Genomic DNA, 18,823 nt, shown 5'->3' with positions numbered 1-18,823 from the left:
AGAGGTAGCTCAATCATGTGGAAGAATTGCCTATGTTAAGCTGTGCGGCGTTATTGTGATATGCAAGTAATATTAAAAGTTGCTGCAAATGAACTACATTTTATTGAAATCAGAGCAACACTGACATGACAACAATGACAACAATCTCAAAAAAAGCACAACATTTTCAACAATCCCTCATTTCTGATGCTCAGCAGCCAGTGTTGACTTGTTGCAGTCTGGATAGATCCGTCGGTGATCTTCCACCACATGAAGGAGAAACTGCAATTGTTCTTCAGAGTGTGTGAGATAGCCGTTGTATTCTTGAATCAGAGCCACTCCTCTCTCGACTACTTTCATTGCATGTATGGTTGCCTGTGCCTCCTGATAATCTGCCTGATTCAATTTCAAGGAACGTAATGTAATTTTTTAAACCCAAAAATGTGCTCTAAACCCAAACAATAACCAAGGTGATCATCAATAGATATATGTATTGATTCCACCAGGAAAGGTAAATCTGCTAAAACGGGTCATGGATGGATTAATTTGGATTTAGTTTCTACAATAAGTAAACTGAGATATGTATCTAAAATACATATTTAGGAATATATGGAGCATATGGAATATGTGGAGATTTTTGGGGAATTTTACTAGCCAGGTACAATACCAATTCAAATGATCGTTTTTTACGAAAATCATCAAAATCTCAGAAAGTTTAAAGCTATTGAGCTACCAGTAATTATGATGTTACTGCCATAAAAATTGGCATGCTGTATTTTCTCATATAAAGGAACAATTTGAAGGGTTAAAAGCAAGACAATTGGAGACTTTAAAAATAAGGACCACCCTACAGGCCTCATTATACTTCTGCGTCGGACCTACGCCGGAGCCTATACGCCGTAGGCAACGTGTTGGTTTTAATTTATACTTCTGTGTCGTTGTCCGCGTTGACGCGTAACCTAGGGAACGTGTGAAACCCCGAGGGAGGGGTTCTGGCAGACCAATCACAGCGCTTGTGTCCGCGTAGAATTGACGCGTTGTTACATTTTTGGAGAGGTGCACGTCAGGGTACGCCGTAGGGTACGCGCGCTACACACAGCCTACGACGTAGCTACGGCGGCAGTTCGACGCAGAAGCATAAAACAGGCTTAATATATATACACACACACACACTTTGTATTGGCTAATGTTTAATATTTTATTGTTCTAGCTATTTTTAACCTATTATTAAGATCATCATCTAATAGTATCTTAAATTACTTAATAGTTATACGTGTGTGTTTTAAGTATAGATATATAATATCAGCCATTTCTAAATAATCGGCTATATGAAAATAATTAATAGCACCGCTGGAATGCTGTAGTGACCAATCAGAAGCCAGTGTCAATCGCTATCACCAATGATGCTTTGCTCTCGCAATGATTTGTTTTCTGTGGTCACATTTACTCATTTTCAATAACTGTAGACTAATTATTACTAGACAGACTTTCCATTTTTCGTCGTGAGCTTATGATGAGTGATGGCTTTTAATGTTTAAAACACAGATGAAGAGTTCATGGCTAGCACTGGCTCCACACTGTTGTTAAACACATATTTGCTTAACCATCCCGAACCCTTTTAAACATTAGCCACACAAACCAGAAAGCCTGAAATACTGATATAAAGTTCCTTTGCAATATGTAAATCAAAGAATTTTACATCATAGGCTACTTGTTCCTTATAGTCATCTAAATGACTTGTTAAACAGGTTTTGAGCCGTGTGTGTGTATATTTATATATTTATTATATATATATATATACAAAAACTGATTATATAATATATGAAACTGGTTTTGTTGTACTGTACATATACTGGCACTAAATTGCTTAGGCTAATACAAATGTAATTTCATGTGTCATTGTGCATGTGTATTTATGATATAATTTTAGAGTTAATATGTTACCTATCATTTTAAAATTTATTTTGAATATATCATACATCAAAAATAAGTTTAGAGTTAATATGTTACCTTAACTTGAATATATATTTCATGTGTGTGCATATAATATATATATATATAAAATATGCACACACATGAAATATATATTCAAGTTAAGTTAACATATTAACTCTAAACTTATATCATAACTGCACGTGCACAATGACACATGAAATGACATTTGTATTAAGCAATTTAGTGCCAGTATACAGTACAACAAAACCAAACCAGTTTTAGCCAGCTGACATATCCAGCTGTTTAGGACAGATAACACATAAATAAACGCGAAAATGACAGCAAAAACTGTTAAAATATTAGCCAGCTGACAAAACAGAGATTCAAAATAACAGACAGGAAACGCCTTAAACGACACAACATTAGGGTGAATAACAACCGTTTCGTTCTACTTACAATGTTTTTCATGACACACACACACAAAACGCATCCTAACTGAACTGAAGCTAGTCATTTAGCCAGCTAGCCACTGCTAATCAACAATTAGCTCATTTTCTGCCACTGTAACTTTAAAACATTCGCTTAGGACCCTCAAAAGCTTCCAAACACGCTCACGCTGAATATAAATGAAACCCGAGAGCGTGTGCTATGTCAGCGCGGACGTTTTCTGTCATTTTTGTGTTTGTTGTGAGTTTCCTGAGAGGGTAAAAAATCAACTTACTTGCTGTGAGTCTGTCAGCTGAGCGACGCGCGTGCACACGCAGAAACATCCGCAAACCTCATCAGAGCTCGCGCGCCGCATTCACATGGCGCAGGCGACGTCATCACACAGGTCATCACCGCCGCTGGAAAGAGCCACGCCCACCTCTTCCAATAGGTGAGTCAGCAGCGAATCAGGCGACGGGAACACCTGCCGTTCTACTACTACTAGTTTAAATAATAAAAATAATTATATATATATATATATATATATATATATATATATATATATATATGTGTGTGTGTGTGTGTGTGTGTGTGTGTGTGTGTGTGTGTGTGTGTGTGTGTGTGTGTGTGTGTGTGTGTGTGTGTGTGTGTGTGTGATACTATTGCATTACATTTAATTTACTATAAATTTCAATAAATACAAATACAAAAAACTGAGATTAAGGTGTGATAGTCAAAATAATAAATTCGAACAAACTCCTTTCTGCGAAAAAATACACAATATAACAATAAAGTACAATCTTGGTACAGCCAAGATATTATTAGAATATTTAGAACATTTCGTTGCACTGCACAGAGTAATATGTATTCTTTATTTGCTCACTGGTTCATCTGTAAAACATTGTTTATGTTCTAAACAATCTAAAGACATTACAGTAAAAAAAAAAAGATTTGCCTAAACATAGAAATCAACATTGCTACCAATTTCTATCATCACATCCAAAGCTGTCAACATTGACAGATAAAATTATAATCAAGCTATAGCATCACAAATTTACATAAACTCAAACTGGAATACACCCTTGTTTGACTAAATAAAAATGTGGTGAAAGTTCACAAATAATAAATACATAATAGGCTATTATTAGACTATTTGACATATTCAACTTTTGTATGTAATAAAAAGAAAAGTGTATCATAAATACATCAATAAATTACATCAAACATCTCGTCATGGACTAAACAGACACTCAAATCCCTCTACTGTAAATTCAACTTGCATAGAGACCGCTAAGAAAATGAATTAAAGGTGAAATCTCTGCATCTCTAGCGCCACCAAGTGGCATTGCAAATAATAAAATAAAATAAATGATTTAAATGTTTGTAAAATAATGTGGCACAATTAGAAAATAGCCAAAATATGTTCTTGTGTATATAGCCCTCATACATTAGCCCAAAATATCAAAAATTTCTGAAAGGCCTTAAATCAAAAGCCCCAGGCAGTTGTTTAAGGCCGCATAGAAAACTAAGAGCCCTTACCTTCCACTGCAAAACAATATTTTTGTTTTCCAGTAAAAACATTTAAACACCATTAAAAGATGTTCAAACGTATCTTCAGAGAGTATTTGTTTATTTAATGTTTGTGTTTTCAAAATGATTTTTTATTTATTTATATTTTATTATTTTGTTTACTTATGTTTGTTTTTATTTGATTCCTTTATTTATCCTCCTTTTGTTTATTTATTTATTTATTTTTTGTAAATTGTTTTTGGAAAAAAAGAACAGATTGGTTTGTCTCATCTAACTTTAATCTAAACTCATAGTGAAGTCTACTAAAACAAGAAAATAAATTAAAAAAATAAACTCAAATCATGCTTCTTAAAGGAACACTCCACCGTTTTTTGAAATAGGGCTTATTCACCTTCTTTCCTACATTTAGATAGGTGGGCAAATGCATTTTTGTCTCAGTGCATGCATTGTTTTACTTTGACAGGGTCGGCGCTAGCTTAGCTTAGCACAATGAATGGAATCCTTTGTTGCCAGCTAGCATGTCCTGAGTAAAAGTGATCAAAAAAAAGGAGGAGGAGGTTGCGATCGCTCAACAGCCTGAGGACGTGAGGATGAGAGTCAACACAAACTGGTGGTGTGAATGTGGGGGAATATGCCAATCTATGCCGGCTGAAATAGAGTGTCTGTGCTGTGGCGAGTGGGACAAGTTACTGCCATCGATGACCAGGCTCAATTCGTCAGATCAAGATGAGCGTGCCCGCAGTTGTGTCACAGCTACCGAGGATTTCACGGCGTTGATCCATCCGGCAGTACTCGATTTTTTTTTTTTTTTTTTTTGGGTGTGATAAAGTGAACTGGAAAAAACGCTGCACGCCGAATGGACCAAATGGACAGCTGTCCACAGAGTAAGTGATTATTTTGAACATGACGCATGTATAGATCGACCCATATTATACCTGTATTCACATATTATACCACATATTCACATTTCATGTGTTGCGTGATATCTCTGCGCCCAAGTAGCAGTGCTTTGCCTGTGCTTCCCCCTGATATAGTCCCAAGTCAATATCTACCTAGGAAATCGCCTAGTGTTAATCTGCATCGCTATTTGTACTCGTTGTGAATACGCAGGCCACAAGAAGTAATTAGGTGTTTTTTTTATTGTTTTTTGATCACTTTTACTCAGGCCATGCTAGCTGGCAACAAAGGATTCCATTCATTGTGCTAAGCTAAGCTAGCGCCGACCCTGTCAAACTAAAACAATGCATGCACTGAGACAAAAATGCATTTGCCCTCCTATCTAAATGTAGGAAAGAAGGTGAATAAGCCCTATTTCAAAAAACAGTGGAGTGTTCCTTTAAGTACATCTATCTTGTTTTAATAATGCTTAGATGTTTTTATTTGAAAACAAGACAAAATTAAAGATTTAGAAAATATTTTTTTCAGTGTTAAAGGGATATTTCACCCCCCCCAAAAAATATTTTGTCATCATTTACTCACCCTCAAGTTGTGAATTTCTTTCTTCTGTTGAACACAAAAGAAGATTTTGAAGAACTGTTGATGGGCTCCATTGACTTCCATAGTATTTTTTTCCCATTCTATGGAAGTCAATGGGGACCAGAAACTGTTTGCTTTTAGAACCTCATACAGGTTTGGAACAACGTGAGGGTGAGTAAATGATTAATTAGAGTCCCTTTAATTAAAGTCAAATAAATTCAGGAAGAACGGATTTGTATCAATTTCTATAAACATTATATAGGATTATTGATTTCAATGAACTGCTAGACAGATGTAAAAACTGAGTACTCGCTGTCCTTGGTCCCCATTCACTCTGTTCTGTGTGTGTCGCTCAGGTACACAGAAGAAACATTAGGGGTGGACGTCACTGATCAGACATCAGTGCTTATGGCACGTGTGTTAGAGTAGAGGTCCGGTCGGCTTCGGGAGCTCAATGACGCGCTGTGTAACGAGGGAAGGGTGAGAGACAGGGGCGGGCTGTTGTAGTGGGACGGCATGTAAGTGATGCGTTCGCCCCCGTTCCGCGTTTCGTCCATGGTGTGGATGTAAAATGGAGAGCCGTATGGGGAGCAGGTGGGGCAGAAGCTCTGCGGTGGCGTGGGCTCCGGCGACAGGGAGAGAGGGGTGGAGGAGGCCCCGTCCACCCGGGACGGGCTGCATGCGTTGCAGGAGAACTGGGGTTGTGGGCAAACAGCATCTGGATCAGAGCCATTCTTCTTACAGCAATAATACTAGAAGCAGACAGAGTAGTAAGAGAGTCAGGTGTGCAGAAAATAAATCTAAATTATTTGTTAATTGCTGGTTTATTATAGGAGCACAAACTTTTCCATTCAGTCTCACCAAAACCAGAGAAATATATAATTCATTTAAATAAAATAAAATAAAATAAAATAAAATAAAATAAAATAAAATAAAATAAAATAAAATAAAATAAAATAAAATAAAATAAAATAAAATAAAATAAAATAAAATAATTAATTGAAATCTATCTAAAGTAAAAAAAATTATAATATACAATGTAATTAAAATATACTCCCTACTGCTCCACAATTGTTATTGTTATAAATAAAAATGAAATCAAGTTTATCAAGATTCTACATCCTACTCTTTCATTACTGTTATTGTTATAAGTAAAAAAGAAATCATTTATAAATAAGAAATTCATTCAAATCTATCAAAATAAATCCCAACTAATTCACTGTTTTTATAAATAAAACAATACTTTTTTTAATAAATAAAACATACTATATCATATAAATAAAAATATGATACATTAGTGCAGTAAAAGTAATAGTTTATAAATATAATGAAAAAAATCATTCAAATCTATTAAAGCAAAACAAAAAATATTAAATAAAAAATTCTGCATCCTACTGTTTCCCTAATGTTATCATTATAAATAAATATAAAAGTAAAAAAAGTTTATAAATAAAATAAAAACTAATGATTCACTGTTTTTATAAATAAATTCTTTCACAAAATTCACTCAAATCTATCAAAAAACAAAAACAAAATGTAAATTCTTTCAAATCTATCAAAACAAAAAATAAAAAAACTATAAAATATTTAAATAAAAAAATCTACATCGTACTGTTTCATTATTGTTATCATTATATTGTATTAAATCAAATAAAAAACATTAAAATCTGATGTTTCTTTTAAATAAAACAATTTATTAATTCAAATATACTTAAACAAACAAAAAGTAAAATAATAATATAAAATGTAATGAAAAGATATGTAACCAAAAAAAAAAAACAGACAGGTGTGAATGGCGCTCACCTGAAGGCGACAGTAACACAGCACAACAATGATACACAGGAGTATCACCGTTGCGAGAATTCCTCCAGTAATAACCACAGTTCCAGCTGTCATCCGACCGGATCTCCATGAAACTCTAGAAGCGGACAGACACAGAGTGACTTTCAGACCACCTGTACAAGTAAAGAGGCCAGGTGACCACTTTGAGGTCCATTGCTTTGGGTGCAATGCCAGATTGACCGCAAGATGGCGCTGCATAATAAACAATTCATTCATATAGGCAACTTAAGAGTGTGGAACGCCATGTCACTTGAGACAGACACATCATCAGTGTTCAGTCAGTTTCATTAAGCACGTGCTGACAGAGGAAGTGTCGGCAGGATTGAGTTTGACCAGCACTGCAGATTTGATTAAGGAGAAGCACTGAGAGGAGAGAAATGAAGCCTTACAGGGGGCTGACAGAGAGAGAGAGAGAGAGAGAGAGAGAGAGAGAGAGAGAGAGAGAGAGAGAGAGAGAGAACCAGACACACCTGCTCCTCTCTCTCTCTCTCTCTCTCAGACACATCCACTCATGTTGTGGGGGAAATTACATCTCGACTTTTTTCTTTCTTTCTGTCTTTCTGTCTGTCTTTCTTTCTTCTTTTTTTTTTTTAAAGAAAAGTTTGCTGGTTAACTATAGGAGCACTTGCCTTTCCATTCAAGGTCACATAATGGTAATTCAGTCAAATTATCAAATAAAATATACAGTAGCCTATAATATAAAATATTTGTATAATTTATATATATATATATATATATATATATATATATATATATATATATATATATATATATATATATATATATATATAACTTAGTGTTTTGCTGCTGTTATAAATGTATCAGTGTATTATGAACCAAATTAAAATAAAATGAAATAAAAAGCCTATTCCTTAATCTAACGTTTTACTATATTGTTATAAATAAATAAAAAAAATCATTAAAATCTAACAAAGCCCAAAAACCCAAATGCATTCAAATTGATTCAAATGAAAAAAATGTATAAATATATATTACAATATATTATAATGTGCGTTCAAATATATCAAAATACAATTATTTTAAGTTAAGTAATTTTTGATAAAAGCTTCTAAATTAATAAATGTAAATGTAAACCATGACAATAAAAAAAATCGTTCCTCAAATCTTTTTTTCTCAAAATAAAGCAAAAACAAAACATCTAAAAATAAATTTTACAAATAAAATTAAACAAAAAGCATTCCCCCTAAACTGTTGTTAAATCATATAAAAAACATTCAGTTTTTGTCAGAGAAAAAACACACACACAAAGAAATGCATTCAAATTTATACAATGATTGTAGTAAGTTTTTTAAACAATAAAAAACATCTCAGAAATCTTTTCTACAATCAATTATTAATTATTAAAATCTTAAAAAAGCAAAAATAATAGTACAATAAAACCATTCTCAAACCTACTTCCCTGTTCTGCAGTTCTCTTCGCAATTTTCAATCAATTGCATGTTTTAATATCCTTCGTTTGTAAATCACTTTGGATAAAAGCATCTGCAAAAGGAATAAGTGTAAAGGTAGATCTTTCATCAGCCTGGTGCAAAAAGCACAAGCTATAATGAGGATGGCATTGAGTAACTCTGACCTCCAGCCCATAAATCCAGCTCCAATCATGCCTAGAAGACAAATATGTGGTGAATCTTTTAGCCATTCCACTCACATACCGCGTGAACGAACAGCAGTCGAGGTACGGGGCGCTTCGGCTCAAATTATACAGCAACAGTACAAGAACACGTGCATCGGTATTCGGACCCACCTGCAAAGATACTAAACTATTAATGAGCACTTTATGAATTATTATACACTGCTGCACTTCTGTGCATTTTTACAGGGACCTATAAAGTGCTTAAAATGAAATGTAGCTTGACAGTTTAGTAGTGCAATTAATCTGGAGAAGTCAAGGATGAATGTAGAAATGCAAGTGGAAAGGCTACAGTTTGTATTAATAATACGAATTATGTATAATAATATTACACTTTTGTATAGGGATGAGTATACAATCTCTTGTTTCTTAGCCACTGTGGGAGATGTTGATGCAGTAATCCTGACATGTGCAAGGTTGCTTAAATAGATAGGCCCGTTGATGTTTCAAACAATAACTGAAGTTTATTAAATCAAAATAAAGATGAATCACAACATAAAACAAACAACTTAAAGGCCACTCTCAGGTTTGTTGCACCATGCCATCCTAGCTCCATGTGCACAGTCAAAAGACTGTACGCTCTTGCACCATATTACCTTTATGGTAGAGCAATGGACCAATATTACCTTTTATGTAGAGTGTAATAGAGTTGTTTGTAAATGTAAAAGGTCTGTAAAGTTTCAAAGATCAAAGTGCACGAAAAAATTAAGAAATAATCTATTCTGAACTGCCGAAACAAGTCTTCAGCAATTCCAGTCTCACTTCCCGTTACAAACCTATGTAACAATGTAACAAATTTGCATAATGCCAACCTATGGTCTTCATTGGCTGCCCGCAAACAAAATCTACTTTGACCCGCCCTCAAACAGGAAGAGTTTGGTTCGTGTTGTCAACATGTCGAGAAAATGCTCCAAAGTGCTCCAAATCCACTTTACATGCACTTACAAACGATGATGACTCGCGCTGAAATTGATACGGAAAAACTGTTCGTATCACAGTGTTTAAAGTGCTGAGGAATATCTGGAGCTGAAATTCAGATATGGTAATGGCCATTTTTTTTCTGACACTGTAAGCGGTAGACCGATCACAACCGACTCGGCCATCTGACCAATGAGAGTAGAGTAGATCAATCACAACAGACTGGGCCATCTGACCAATCAGAGCAGAGTAGACCAATCACAACAGACTAGGTCATCGGACCAGTCAGAGCAGTGTAGATCAATCACAACAGACTAGGTCATTGGACCAATCAGAGCAGAGTAGATCAATCACAACAGACTGGGACATCTGACCAATCAGAGCAGAGTAGACCAATCACAACAGACTGGGTCATCTGACCAATGAGAGTAGAGTAGATCAATCACAACAGACTAGGTCATTGGACCAATCAGAGCAGAGTAGATCAATCACAACAGACTGGGACATCGGACCAATCAGAGCAGAGTAGACCAATCACAACAGACTGGGCCATCGGACCAATCAGAGCAGAGTAGATCAATCACAACAGACTGGGACATCGGACCAATCAGAGCAGAGTAGACCAATCACAACAGACTGGGTCATCTGACCAATCAGAGCAGAGTAGACCAATCACAACAGACTGGGACATCGGACCAATCAGAGCAGAGTAGATCAATCACAACAGACTGGGACATCGGACCAATCAGAGCAGAGTAGACCAATCACAACAGACTGGGTCATCTGACCAATCAGAGCAGAGTAGACCAATCACAACAGACTGGGACATCGGACCAATCAGAGCAGAGTAGATCAATCACAACAGACTGGACCGTCGGACCAATCAGAGCAGAGTAGACCAATCACAACAGACTGGACCATCGGACCAATCAGAGCAGAGTAGACCAATCACAACAGACTGGGCCATCTGACCAATCAGAGCAGAGTAGATCAATCACAACAGACTGGGACATCGGACCAATCAGAGCAGAGTAGACCAATCACAACAGACTGGGACATCGGACCAATCAGAGCAGAGTAGACCAATCACAACAGACTGGGCCATCTGACCAATCAGAGCAGAGTAGATCAATCACAACAGACTGGGACATCGGACCAATCAGAGCAGAGTAGACCAATCACAACAGACTGGGTCATCTGACCAATCAGAGCAGAGTAGACCAATCACAACAGACTAGACCATCGGAACAATTAGAGCAGAGTAGACCAATCACAACAGACTGGGTCATCTGACCAATCAGAGCAGAGTAGACCAATCACAACAGACTGGACCATCGGACCAATCAGAGCAGAGTAGACCAATCACAACAGACTGGACCAGAGTAGACCAATCACAACAGACTGGACCATCGGACCAATCAGAGCAGAGTAGATCAATCACAACAGACTGGACCAGAGTAGACCAATCACAACAGACTGGATCATCGGACCAATCAGAGCAGAGTATGCTCGCGGAAAGGAGGGGTTTAGAGACTAAATCCTTCATCGAACCGTTTCAGACACTGCAAGAAAAGAGGTGATGCTGCAATGAATGAGAAAATTAAAGCGTGTTTGACCTTGGTCGCATGTTTAAAAAAATCTAAAATTACTATTTAAAATAATAAAATCAAATAATGAGGTCATAATACATTTTCAAGTAACCTTATCAATATTGCACTTTTTATGAAGACATGATTGACTTATGAATGGCCTGTACAATATATACATAACAGTATGTATGCATAAACATGCAGTAATCTCCACGTTCACTTCCTGCCTAAATCTCATTCATTGCTGTCCTCCTTAATTATTCCACAATCCTTTCTTTTCTTTTCTATCACAAACCCGTTTTCCTGTCGTTTTTTTTGTATGATTGCATTTGCCGTCAGCAGTCCGCATATTCAATAGAACAGAATAAATCACAATCCATTCCCAGCATATTCAATAGAATATATCACAATCCCAGCATATTCGATAGAAACAGGGATTTTATTTTATGCTCTGTATATTTTGGATGTCTTGTTGAGAAGTGATAACGGTTTGTTCAATTACAGCCAACAGAGAGACTATGGAAATGTTTTTCCTTGCTGCCAGTTTACTTTCTCATAAAAGGAAGTTCATTCTTCACAATGTGCCCGAATTGGAAAAATTCTATTCTGTCATCATTTACGTTCTTCTGAACCTATATGACTTTTTCTTCTGTGGAGCACAAAAAGAGATATTTTGGAGAATGTTAACGCTGCTCTTTTCCATATAAAGAAAGCATAGTGACCAGTCAAGCTTCATAATAATTATTATTATATGCACTACATGCTATTATTAGTAGTAGTCGTTGTATTGATTCATTTAATATTTATGATTACTTTTAGAGAATTTCTTATCAGTTGTTCTGGACTACATCTCAATACTTTGAAGAGGACATCATATATAGAACTCAAACAAAATTTCCAAACTCCAAAAATATATATATTCACCATCTCAAACTTTTATACTTTTGTGTCTCAGCCGGGTTCGTCAAAAGCTTGGGCTGCTTCCCTTTTCAAGAACCGGTCCAATCTCATATTTTTCGCCTGGTGTTTTTATGGCATTTACCTAATTTGGCTGCCTGTAATTTTGGAAAGCGTTCATGGTTTTAAAAGATTAAAGAGCAAAGTAAATATCAAATAAATCTAATATAGTGTCACTTCACAAACCTGTGGACAGGTATCATTGATTTTCATGAACATTTTTCATATAACCAACTGTTGCTCCTTCTTAAAGGGATAGTTCAACCAAAAATGAAAATGATCCCATAATTTACTCACCATCAAGCCATCAATCGGAGTTATATTAAATAATTTCCGTGATTTTAATAGTGCCCAAGTTTTTGAAGCTCTAAAAAGCGCATCCATCCATCATAGAAGTAATCCATACGACTCCAGTGGGTTATTAAATGTATAGTGGAGGATTTTCGCGAATTTTAGAAAAGATCCGCCCTCTCCACTTTTTGAAAAAATGCACATGCGCAACACTCTACCTGCTCCCGAGAGGGAACGCCTATTAAAGGTGAACTAAGTAACTTTTTTACCTTAACTGAACAGCTTCGGAGTCATTGGAATGGTTACATTACTTATTTCGGGTTGAATGGTGGTCGTTTCGCACCCCCCTGGTGGCCGTGAGCGGAAAATACGCACTTGCAACTTTGAGCCGGCGGGCCGCCGGCCGCCGCGTCAGGAAGTCTCGCGTGATATCAGGTCTCGCGATGTAAACAATTGCTTTACGGCCAAAAGAAATCTGCTAAAATGCTGTCATTATTGCGCTCCCTCACACTGTTTGAACCCGAATGAAGAAGACGTTTTAAAGAATGTCCCATCTGCTTTGATGTCGTTGATCTACTAGCCTCTGGTGTCCGAGAATCGCCTACGCGTTTTTACAACAGTGTTGTCAAATATCTATTCCGAAGCTGTGGGGGGAGCTCTAGAGAGAAACCTGCGAGCAAAAAGCGAGAATACAGCGAAGAAATCCCGAAGTTACTGAGCCCCGCTTTAAACGTGTGCACGAGAGAGCATGCACGAGCCTAGTGCGTGACTTGTGCCAGGGCTAGCATCGCTAATCATAGCTTACATTAACTTTTACTAGCAGTGATTTTAAATGGATTTCTCCAAATAGCACGCCAAACTTTACCTGTCGAGTAGAAACTTCAGTGGGAAGCCCAACCTGTGCTTTTAGCGCACGCCAGCGGGTGAAATATTCTCCCAAAAACACTCTGGTCTTGTTTCTTTCTTCAGAGGCCTTTCTCTTCTTGTCATACAGTTCGTAGACACTTTTTCTCTTGCGACCCTCAGACATTTAGAAAAAACCCGGTGAGAACGGCGAGCTTCAATGAATGGCTGAAACTGTGTCACCACACATATACACCTGAAAGTGCGCATGCGCAGAAAGCGAAAACTACGTAGGGACGAGCACGTACTACGGCCTTACGTAAACATATCACCAGAATGATTGACAACTAGGAGGACCAATAGTCTTGATGATCCACCCGGAAAAAGAAAATCCTCCACTATACCTTTAAATGCCTTCTGAAGTCGAAGTGATGGGTTTTTGAAGAATATCCATATTTAAAACTTTATAAACTATAATCACTGGCTTCCGGTAAAGGCTGTACGCACGTTCACGAGAGAGTCGAGTTCCAGCGGAAAAGTGACTTCTGACCCGACGTGTGACGTAGCTCCTCTTATATCGAATTCCTCCGACATTTTCTTGAAAACTTCTCGTTATAGACTTTTAATTCGAGACCTGCATTTTGTTTTGCTCTATCCTCTGCACTTCCACGTTTCAGCCAGTTATTATAAGTAGCCATGCTGAAGGAACTAAATGTGATTCGCAGACTGAGTAATGTAATAAAAGTATGTAATTCTGTTATCGTTATTTCCAGCTGGCTATGCACCTCTGCAAATGTACAGTACGTGTTTATGTGAATCATATACTGTGTGTAGATGGAAACTGTAACAGATAACTAAAACTCAATGGTCTTTGACAAAGACATCTGGATCGTCTTGTGTGCATGCGTCACACATCTGCCCAGCTCTGCATGTTGTGGCACGCTCAATTGCACTTAAATTCAACAGTGACCTATAATGGAACGATTCATATTTTGTTCTTGCTCTCAAAGCCGTGCTCAACAGTCAGAACACACACTGTGTGAGTCTATACGTCCTCTTCTATCCCATCATGCCGCTGCTTGTAGCCTGGGGGTGCATGTGCCTGTAACTCCAGGATTTATAGAGGTTTTATATGAGAGTCCCATTCCAAGGTCGATCCCAACTGTATTAGAAGGCAGCTCCAATTTCAGATAGGTTCAAACTACTGACCTCTTATTCAGCATTACATAAGGGACAGTGTCATTCAGAAGTGTATTTCATTTCACACGCCAACAAATGTAGGCTGCTGTTAGTGATGTACAGGCTGAGGACATGATCTTATGGGTGTAGGTTTGAAAAATCATGAAAAAAGAGAAAAGGGGAAAATCATTCTTTCAAAAGAAAAAAAAAATATTGAAAATTTGTAAGAATTATTGTATCAAAAAATAATTGGGTTAAAATTCTAATAGACACCCTATAGGAAAAATACTCCAGAAATGTTTTATATTAATTATTCATATTTATATTTCAATAATTAATAATTAATCATTATGATTAATAAAAATAATAGGCTACTTATAATTTAAAATGGGAAAATATTAATAACTAACTAAATAATAAATAATAACCAAATAATAACAACAAAATAAATAACTAAACCGATCTAAAACAGAATTTAATTTCACACTATTTTTTAAATATTATTTAATACATATTTATATATTTTATATTAATATTAAATGCTTTAATTTACAATTTTTTCATATATTATAATTCATATTTATATATATAATTTATATATATATATATAATTTATTATTAAATGTATTAATAATTAATTTAATAATAATAATAATAATTATTATTATTATTATTATATTATTATTATTTACATAGAATTATAAAACTAAACCAATCACGGCAGAATTTAATTTTATATGTAGGCTATTATAAATATTAATTAATACATATTTATATATTTTATATTAATATAATAATAATAATAATAATATGAGAAAATAAAACTAAACCAATTTTATTTGATCTATTTCATACATTTTATTTAACACATATTTATATTAATGTTCATTACTTTATTTATACAATATTTATATTTCAGTAATAAATTATTATAATTATTTAATTTATGATTTAATAATAATAATTAGAAAAAATAATAACACTAAACCAATCCATATAACTGCAGAATAAATTTTTGATATATTTCATACATTTTATTTAATACATATAAAGTAATTAATTTTAAATACTTCATCATTTTTTAATAAGGGATAAGACACAATACAATACAATTATTTATTTATTGTATAAATAATTGTATTTCCCCCTCCCCCCTCCCCCTCAGATAATGGCATGGCAAGATTGTCTCAAAACAGTTATAGTTATTTGGTGATATAATCTATGGCTCCCAATATAAGTTGTCGTCTCTATTACGAACTGGCTTTAATTCCCTTTTACTACACTGTCTGCAGAGGGCTGGGAAGCAGCTCACTGCATTAACCAATTTCCATTCTCTAGAGTCCATAAACCAACTCACAGTATTTGTATGCCAGCACAATGACCTTTGTAAGACTGATATCTTGTTACAACACATGTAACTCAGTGAATGGAATATGAACTCCTCACTTTTTACATAGCATTTAACACAATAAGTGTGCAGTCTAGTAGAATAACACAGCAACAAAAAAAGTCCATTCTAGAGAAATTAGTAGTATTTTATTATTCATTATTCTGTTCATTATTTTAATTTTTTAATAATTAGTTTAATTAATTGTTTTTAAACAACTAAAGAATTACTTATTATCCATTGTATTAATAGTTTTAAATGAATTAGGTTATCCTGTAAAGCAATCAACTTAGATTTCAACAAGTACAGGTTATGCATCATTGTAACTTCAGCTAGCATTTCAAATGAGACAGTCACTGTCTTTGCAGAATCACAGTGATCCTTTCTCTTCTCAATAATTCAAAATAGTGCTCCGCCAACAATATTCTTCCATCACCAGGCAGTTCTGCTCATGTATATATAAGCTCACACTACACCCTCTGGAAAAGCTCTTATTTCTGTGTGTTATCTGACAGAATGCATTTGTATTTTGGTTGACCACAAAGCCCAGATGCAATCAGCATCTCTCCTTTGAGATTAGTGCAAAGAGGGATGCAGGCCTACATCCATGTAACTTATGTGACATGTAATCATAAAATAATGATAGCATAAGGATCTAAATAGGGATTAAACCCCACTGTTTTCCAACTGGACATGATGACCCTGAAATAACATTTCTATCAGATTTAGGATTAAGTTTAGGGTCTGAGTTATACATTATGGGATAGAATAAAACAATAAGCTGCAAGAAGACGTGGTTTTCAATGAATTTAGAACAGCTAAGGGGCGTTTTAAGGCACAATGTGGAGCAAAAAGTGTATAGCTATTCTAAACTCACTGTAAACCACGGCTTCGCGGAGATTATGAAACTGTTATTCCACATATCTGTCAAGGTTTCATACCATAAACACACAGACACCAAAATGTAATGCTATTGATTAAAAATATTATTCTTCCGCCAAGCAATGTAGATCTTCAGAAGCGGAATGATTGTAAAGCAACACACAGACGCAGTGATACTGATGTAATGAGGTCACAGGTGCAGCCTCGAACGCGGCTCAACCAATCAGAATCAAGGACCGGAACTATCCGTTTTATGAACATCATCTGATGTTCAACAAAAGATGATGTTCCAGGATAATGTCCTATAAAACCACTATCCCTTTAAACCACTAAACACGAGCAAAAGATTTGGTCTTCAGTAGTTTCTCTTACAATAAGGTAATAAAGGTTAAACCACTATCAGTTCCAAAGTTGTCACGCTTTTTACTCAGGGGCAAGTCCTTTTCTCAATGGGCACAACAAGTCTTGACAACAAAATAGCCGCATTTCCTATTGGCTAGTAAAAAGTAGCCTATTTGGTGTGTGTGTGGATACTTTCGAGACAGAAAGTCGCAAACGGTAGCCAGGATTACCACCTCAGGCAAGCGACCGAATATTTAGCGCATATCAACGAACGTAGCTAACGTCATCTTTATATAGCTTAATAACATGATAAAACTTGCTCTATAACGACATGAAACAAATTTCCTTAAGCTTCGTTATAAAGTTGATTTTAGTCTAAATATGTCGCCGTGTCTTTAAATTTGGAACTACAACCATACAAGCGAAACCATATAGAAAACACGTGTGCAATTAGACCCAAATAAAGTAATAATGATATAAATTAATACAAAATTCACACAAATCATTATGGTCATTAATACAATACAAAATTATGCAATGAAATTCATTTCAAAGAAACCGTTTTTATCGAGTATTCCATTCTATATTTAAAAAAAGAAAAACACAAATAAAACACAAATGAACAAGAACCAGGATCTGAAAAGACAAACCCAATCCTACCTTCACTGAATGTCTGTGTGAGAGAGGTCTGGAGACAAACGCTCGATCACACCATCTCTCATCCGATTATTTCCACACAAAGGGGCTATAAACTTGTTCTCCAGATCTGAAATCTGTCGGGCTACATGTTTAGATTTCTCAAGCTTGCGGTAATGCCCATGCAAGTACAACAGAAACAGCGAAAGGAGGAGTTACTCCCTGCGCCTGGAGAGAGAGACTGGAGGAGACGCGCGCGCACTCAGATGAAGCATCAGATAATGGATAGTTACTCTATAAAGGTCAGATGCGATCATATGTCAGGCTGAGAAGATATATGTTGTTATTGGAAAGTATCAAGTAACAAGTCATTAAAATCGAGTCATTTACGGGCAAATATTGATTAGTTTGTTTGTATTTCTCTGCTCTCCAAAAGACGTAATTGTCAAATTTTGCGCGCTCCCTGAATGGAGCCTGAATGGAAGAAATATGTATGTGGAACGGAACGATTTCCCCTCCTATCAAAGTGTTCCATAACCACTCCAGCTCTAGACCCAGTCGGTTTACGTAACCATTAATTGTATCCACCTTATATTTAATGTAATAAGCTTGCCATGTCATTCGCTTCCAGTTATTGTAGCTGTACAAAGGCTGCTTAGTGTTGCAAACTGGTATTTGTTATATTGTTTCAATTTATTATCAAAATTATAAACATACTGGGCTGTAGAACCATGGGTAATTGGGCAAATGACCAGAGGAACCATGTCCAGGGGGACAAAGCCTACGCAAATATTTATTTGTCTTTTAAAACAAGCGATTCATTCTCAAACGTATTTCTAGCCTAGGCTTATACCATTTCATCAGAACGTTCTAAATTCCCTGAATGTTTTGTTGAAAGTTATTTTCATTATTATTATTTTATATTTTTTATGTGGACCTCCAGATTCACACTACTGTGTG

General features: G+C 35.7%; 2 protein-coding genes across 6 annotated transcripts in view; both read right to left on the bottom strand.

Annotated features, from left to right (window-relative positions):
- Positions 1-2,710, bottom strand: part of rabgap1l (RAB GTPase activating protein 1-like) — a 95,139-nt gene extending 92,429 nt beyond the window's left edge. For all 3 annotated transcript variants that reach the window (XM_084416863.1, XM_084416865.1, XM_084416864.1), the window contains exon 1: positions 2,636-2,710. The gene's annotated coding sequence lies outside the window, so the exon portion shown is untranslated. The remainder of the gene's footprint in view (positions 1-2,635) is intronic.
- A 515-nt stretch (positions 2,711-3,225) lies between these two features.
- On the bottom strand, positions 3,226-18,053 carry fam163ab (family with sequence similarity 163 member Ab). Of its 3 annotated transcripts, none has more exons than XM_084415552.1 (3): positions 17,888-18,053; positions 7,150-7,264; positions 3,226-6,098 (listed from the first exon to the last, which is right to left on the bottom strand). In XM_084415552.1, exons 2-3 carry the CDS (start codon positions 7,240-7,242, stop codon positions 5,739-5,741), a joined length of 453 nt encoding a protein of 150 aa, XP_084271678.1. In that variant the 5' UTR covers positions 7,243-7,264; positions 17,888-18,053; the 3' UTR covers positions 3,226-5,738. The 3 variants fall into 3 exon arrangements, with proteins under 3 accessions (XP_084271678.1, XP_084271677.1, XP_084271676.1); XM_084415551.1 differs by lacking the exon at positions 17,888-18,053 and adding an exon at positions 8,605-8,838 and having other exon boundaries at positions 5,473-6,098; XM_084415550.1 differs by lacking the exon at positions 17,888-18,053 and having other exon boundaries at positions 5,473-6,098; positions 7,150-7,474.
- Positions 18,054-18,823: the final 770 nt, after the last annotated feature.

The sequence above is a fragment of the Rutilus rutilus genome (assembly GCF_951802725.1).
Source record: "Rutilus rutilus genome assembly, chromosome: 8".
Lineage (NCBI taxonomy): Eukaryota > Metazoa > Chordata > Actinopteri > Cypriniformes > Leuciscidae > Rutilus > Rutilus rutilus.
Note: the sequence above shows the minus strand (reverse complement) of the source record. Positions and strands in the feature narration are given on the sequence as shown.

Excerpts from the sequence above, each read along its gene's own strand:
- fam163ab (XM_084415550.1), bottom strand. The coding sequence starts at position 7,404 with ATGAATGAATTGTTTATTATGCAGCGCCATCTTGCGGTCAATCTGGCA. Across the intron at positions 6,099-7,149 it reads TGTGTTACTGTCGCCTTCAG|TATTATTGCTGTAAGAAGAA; the intron begins GTGAGCGCCATT and ends GTCTGCTTCTAG.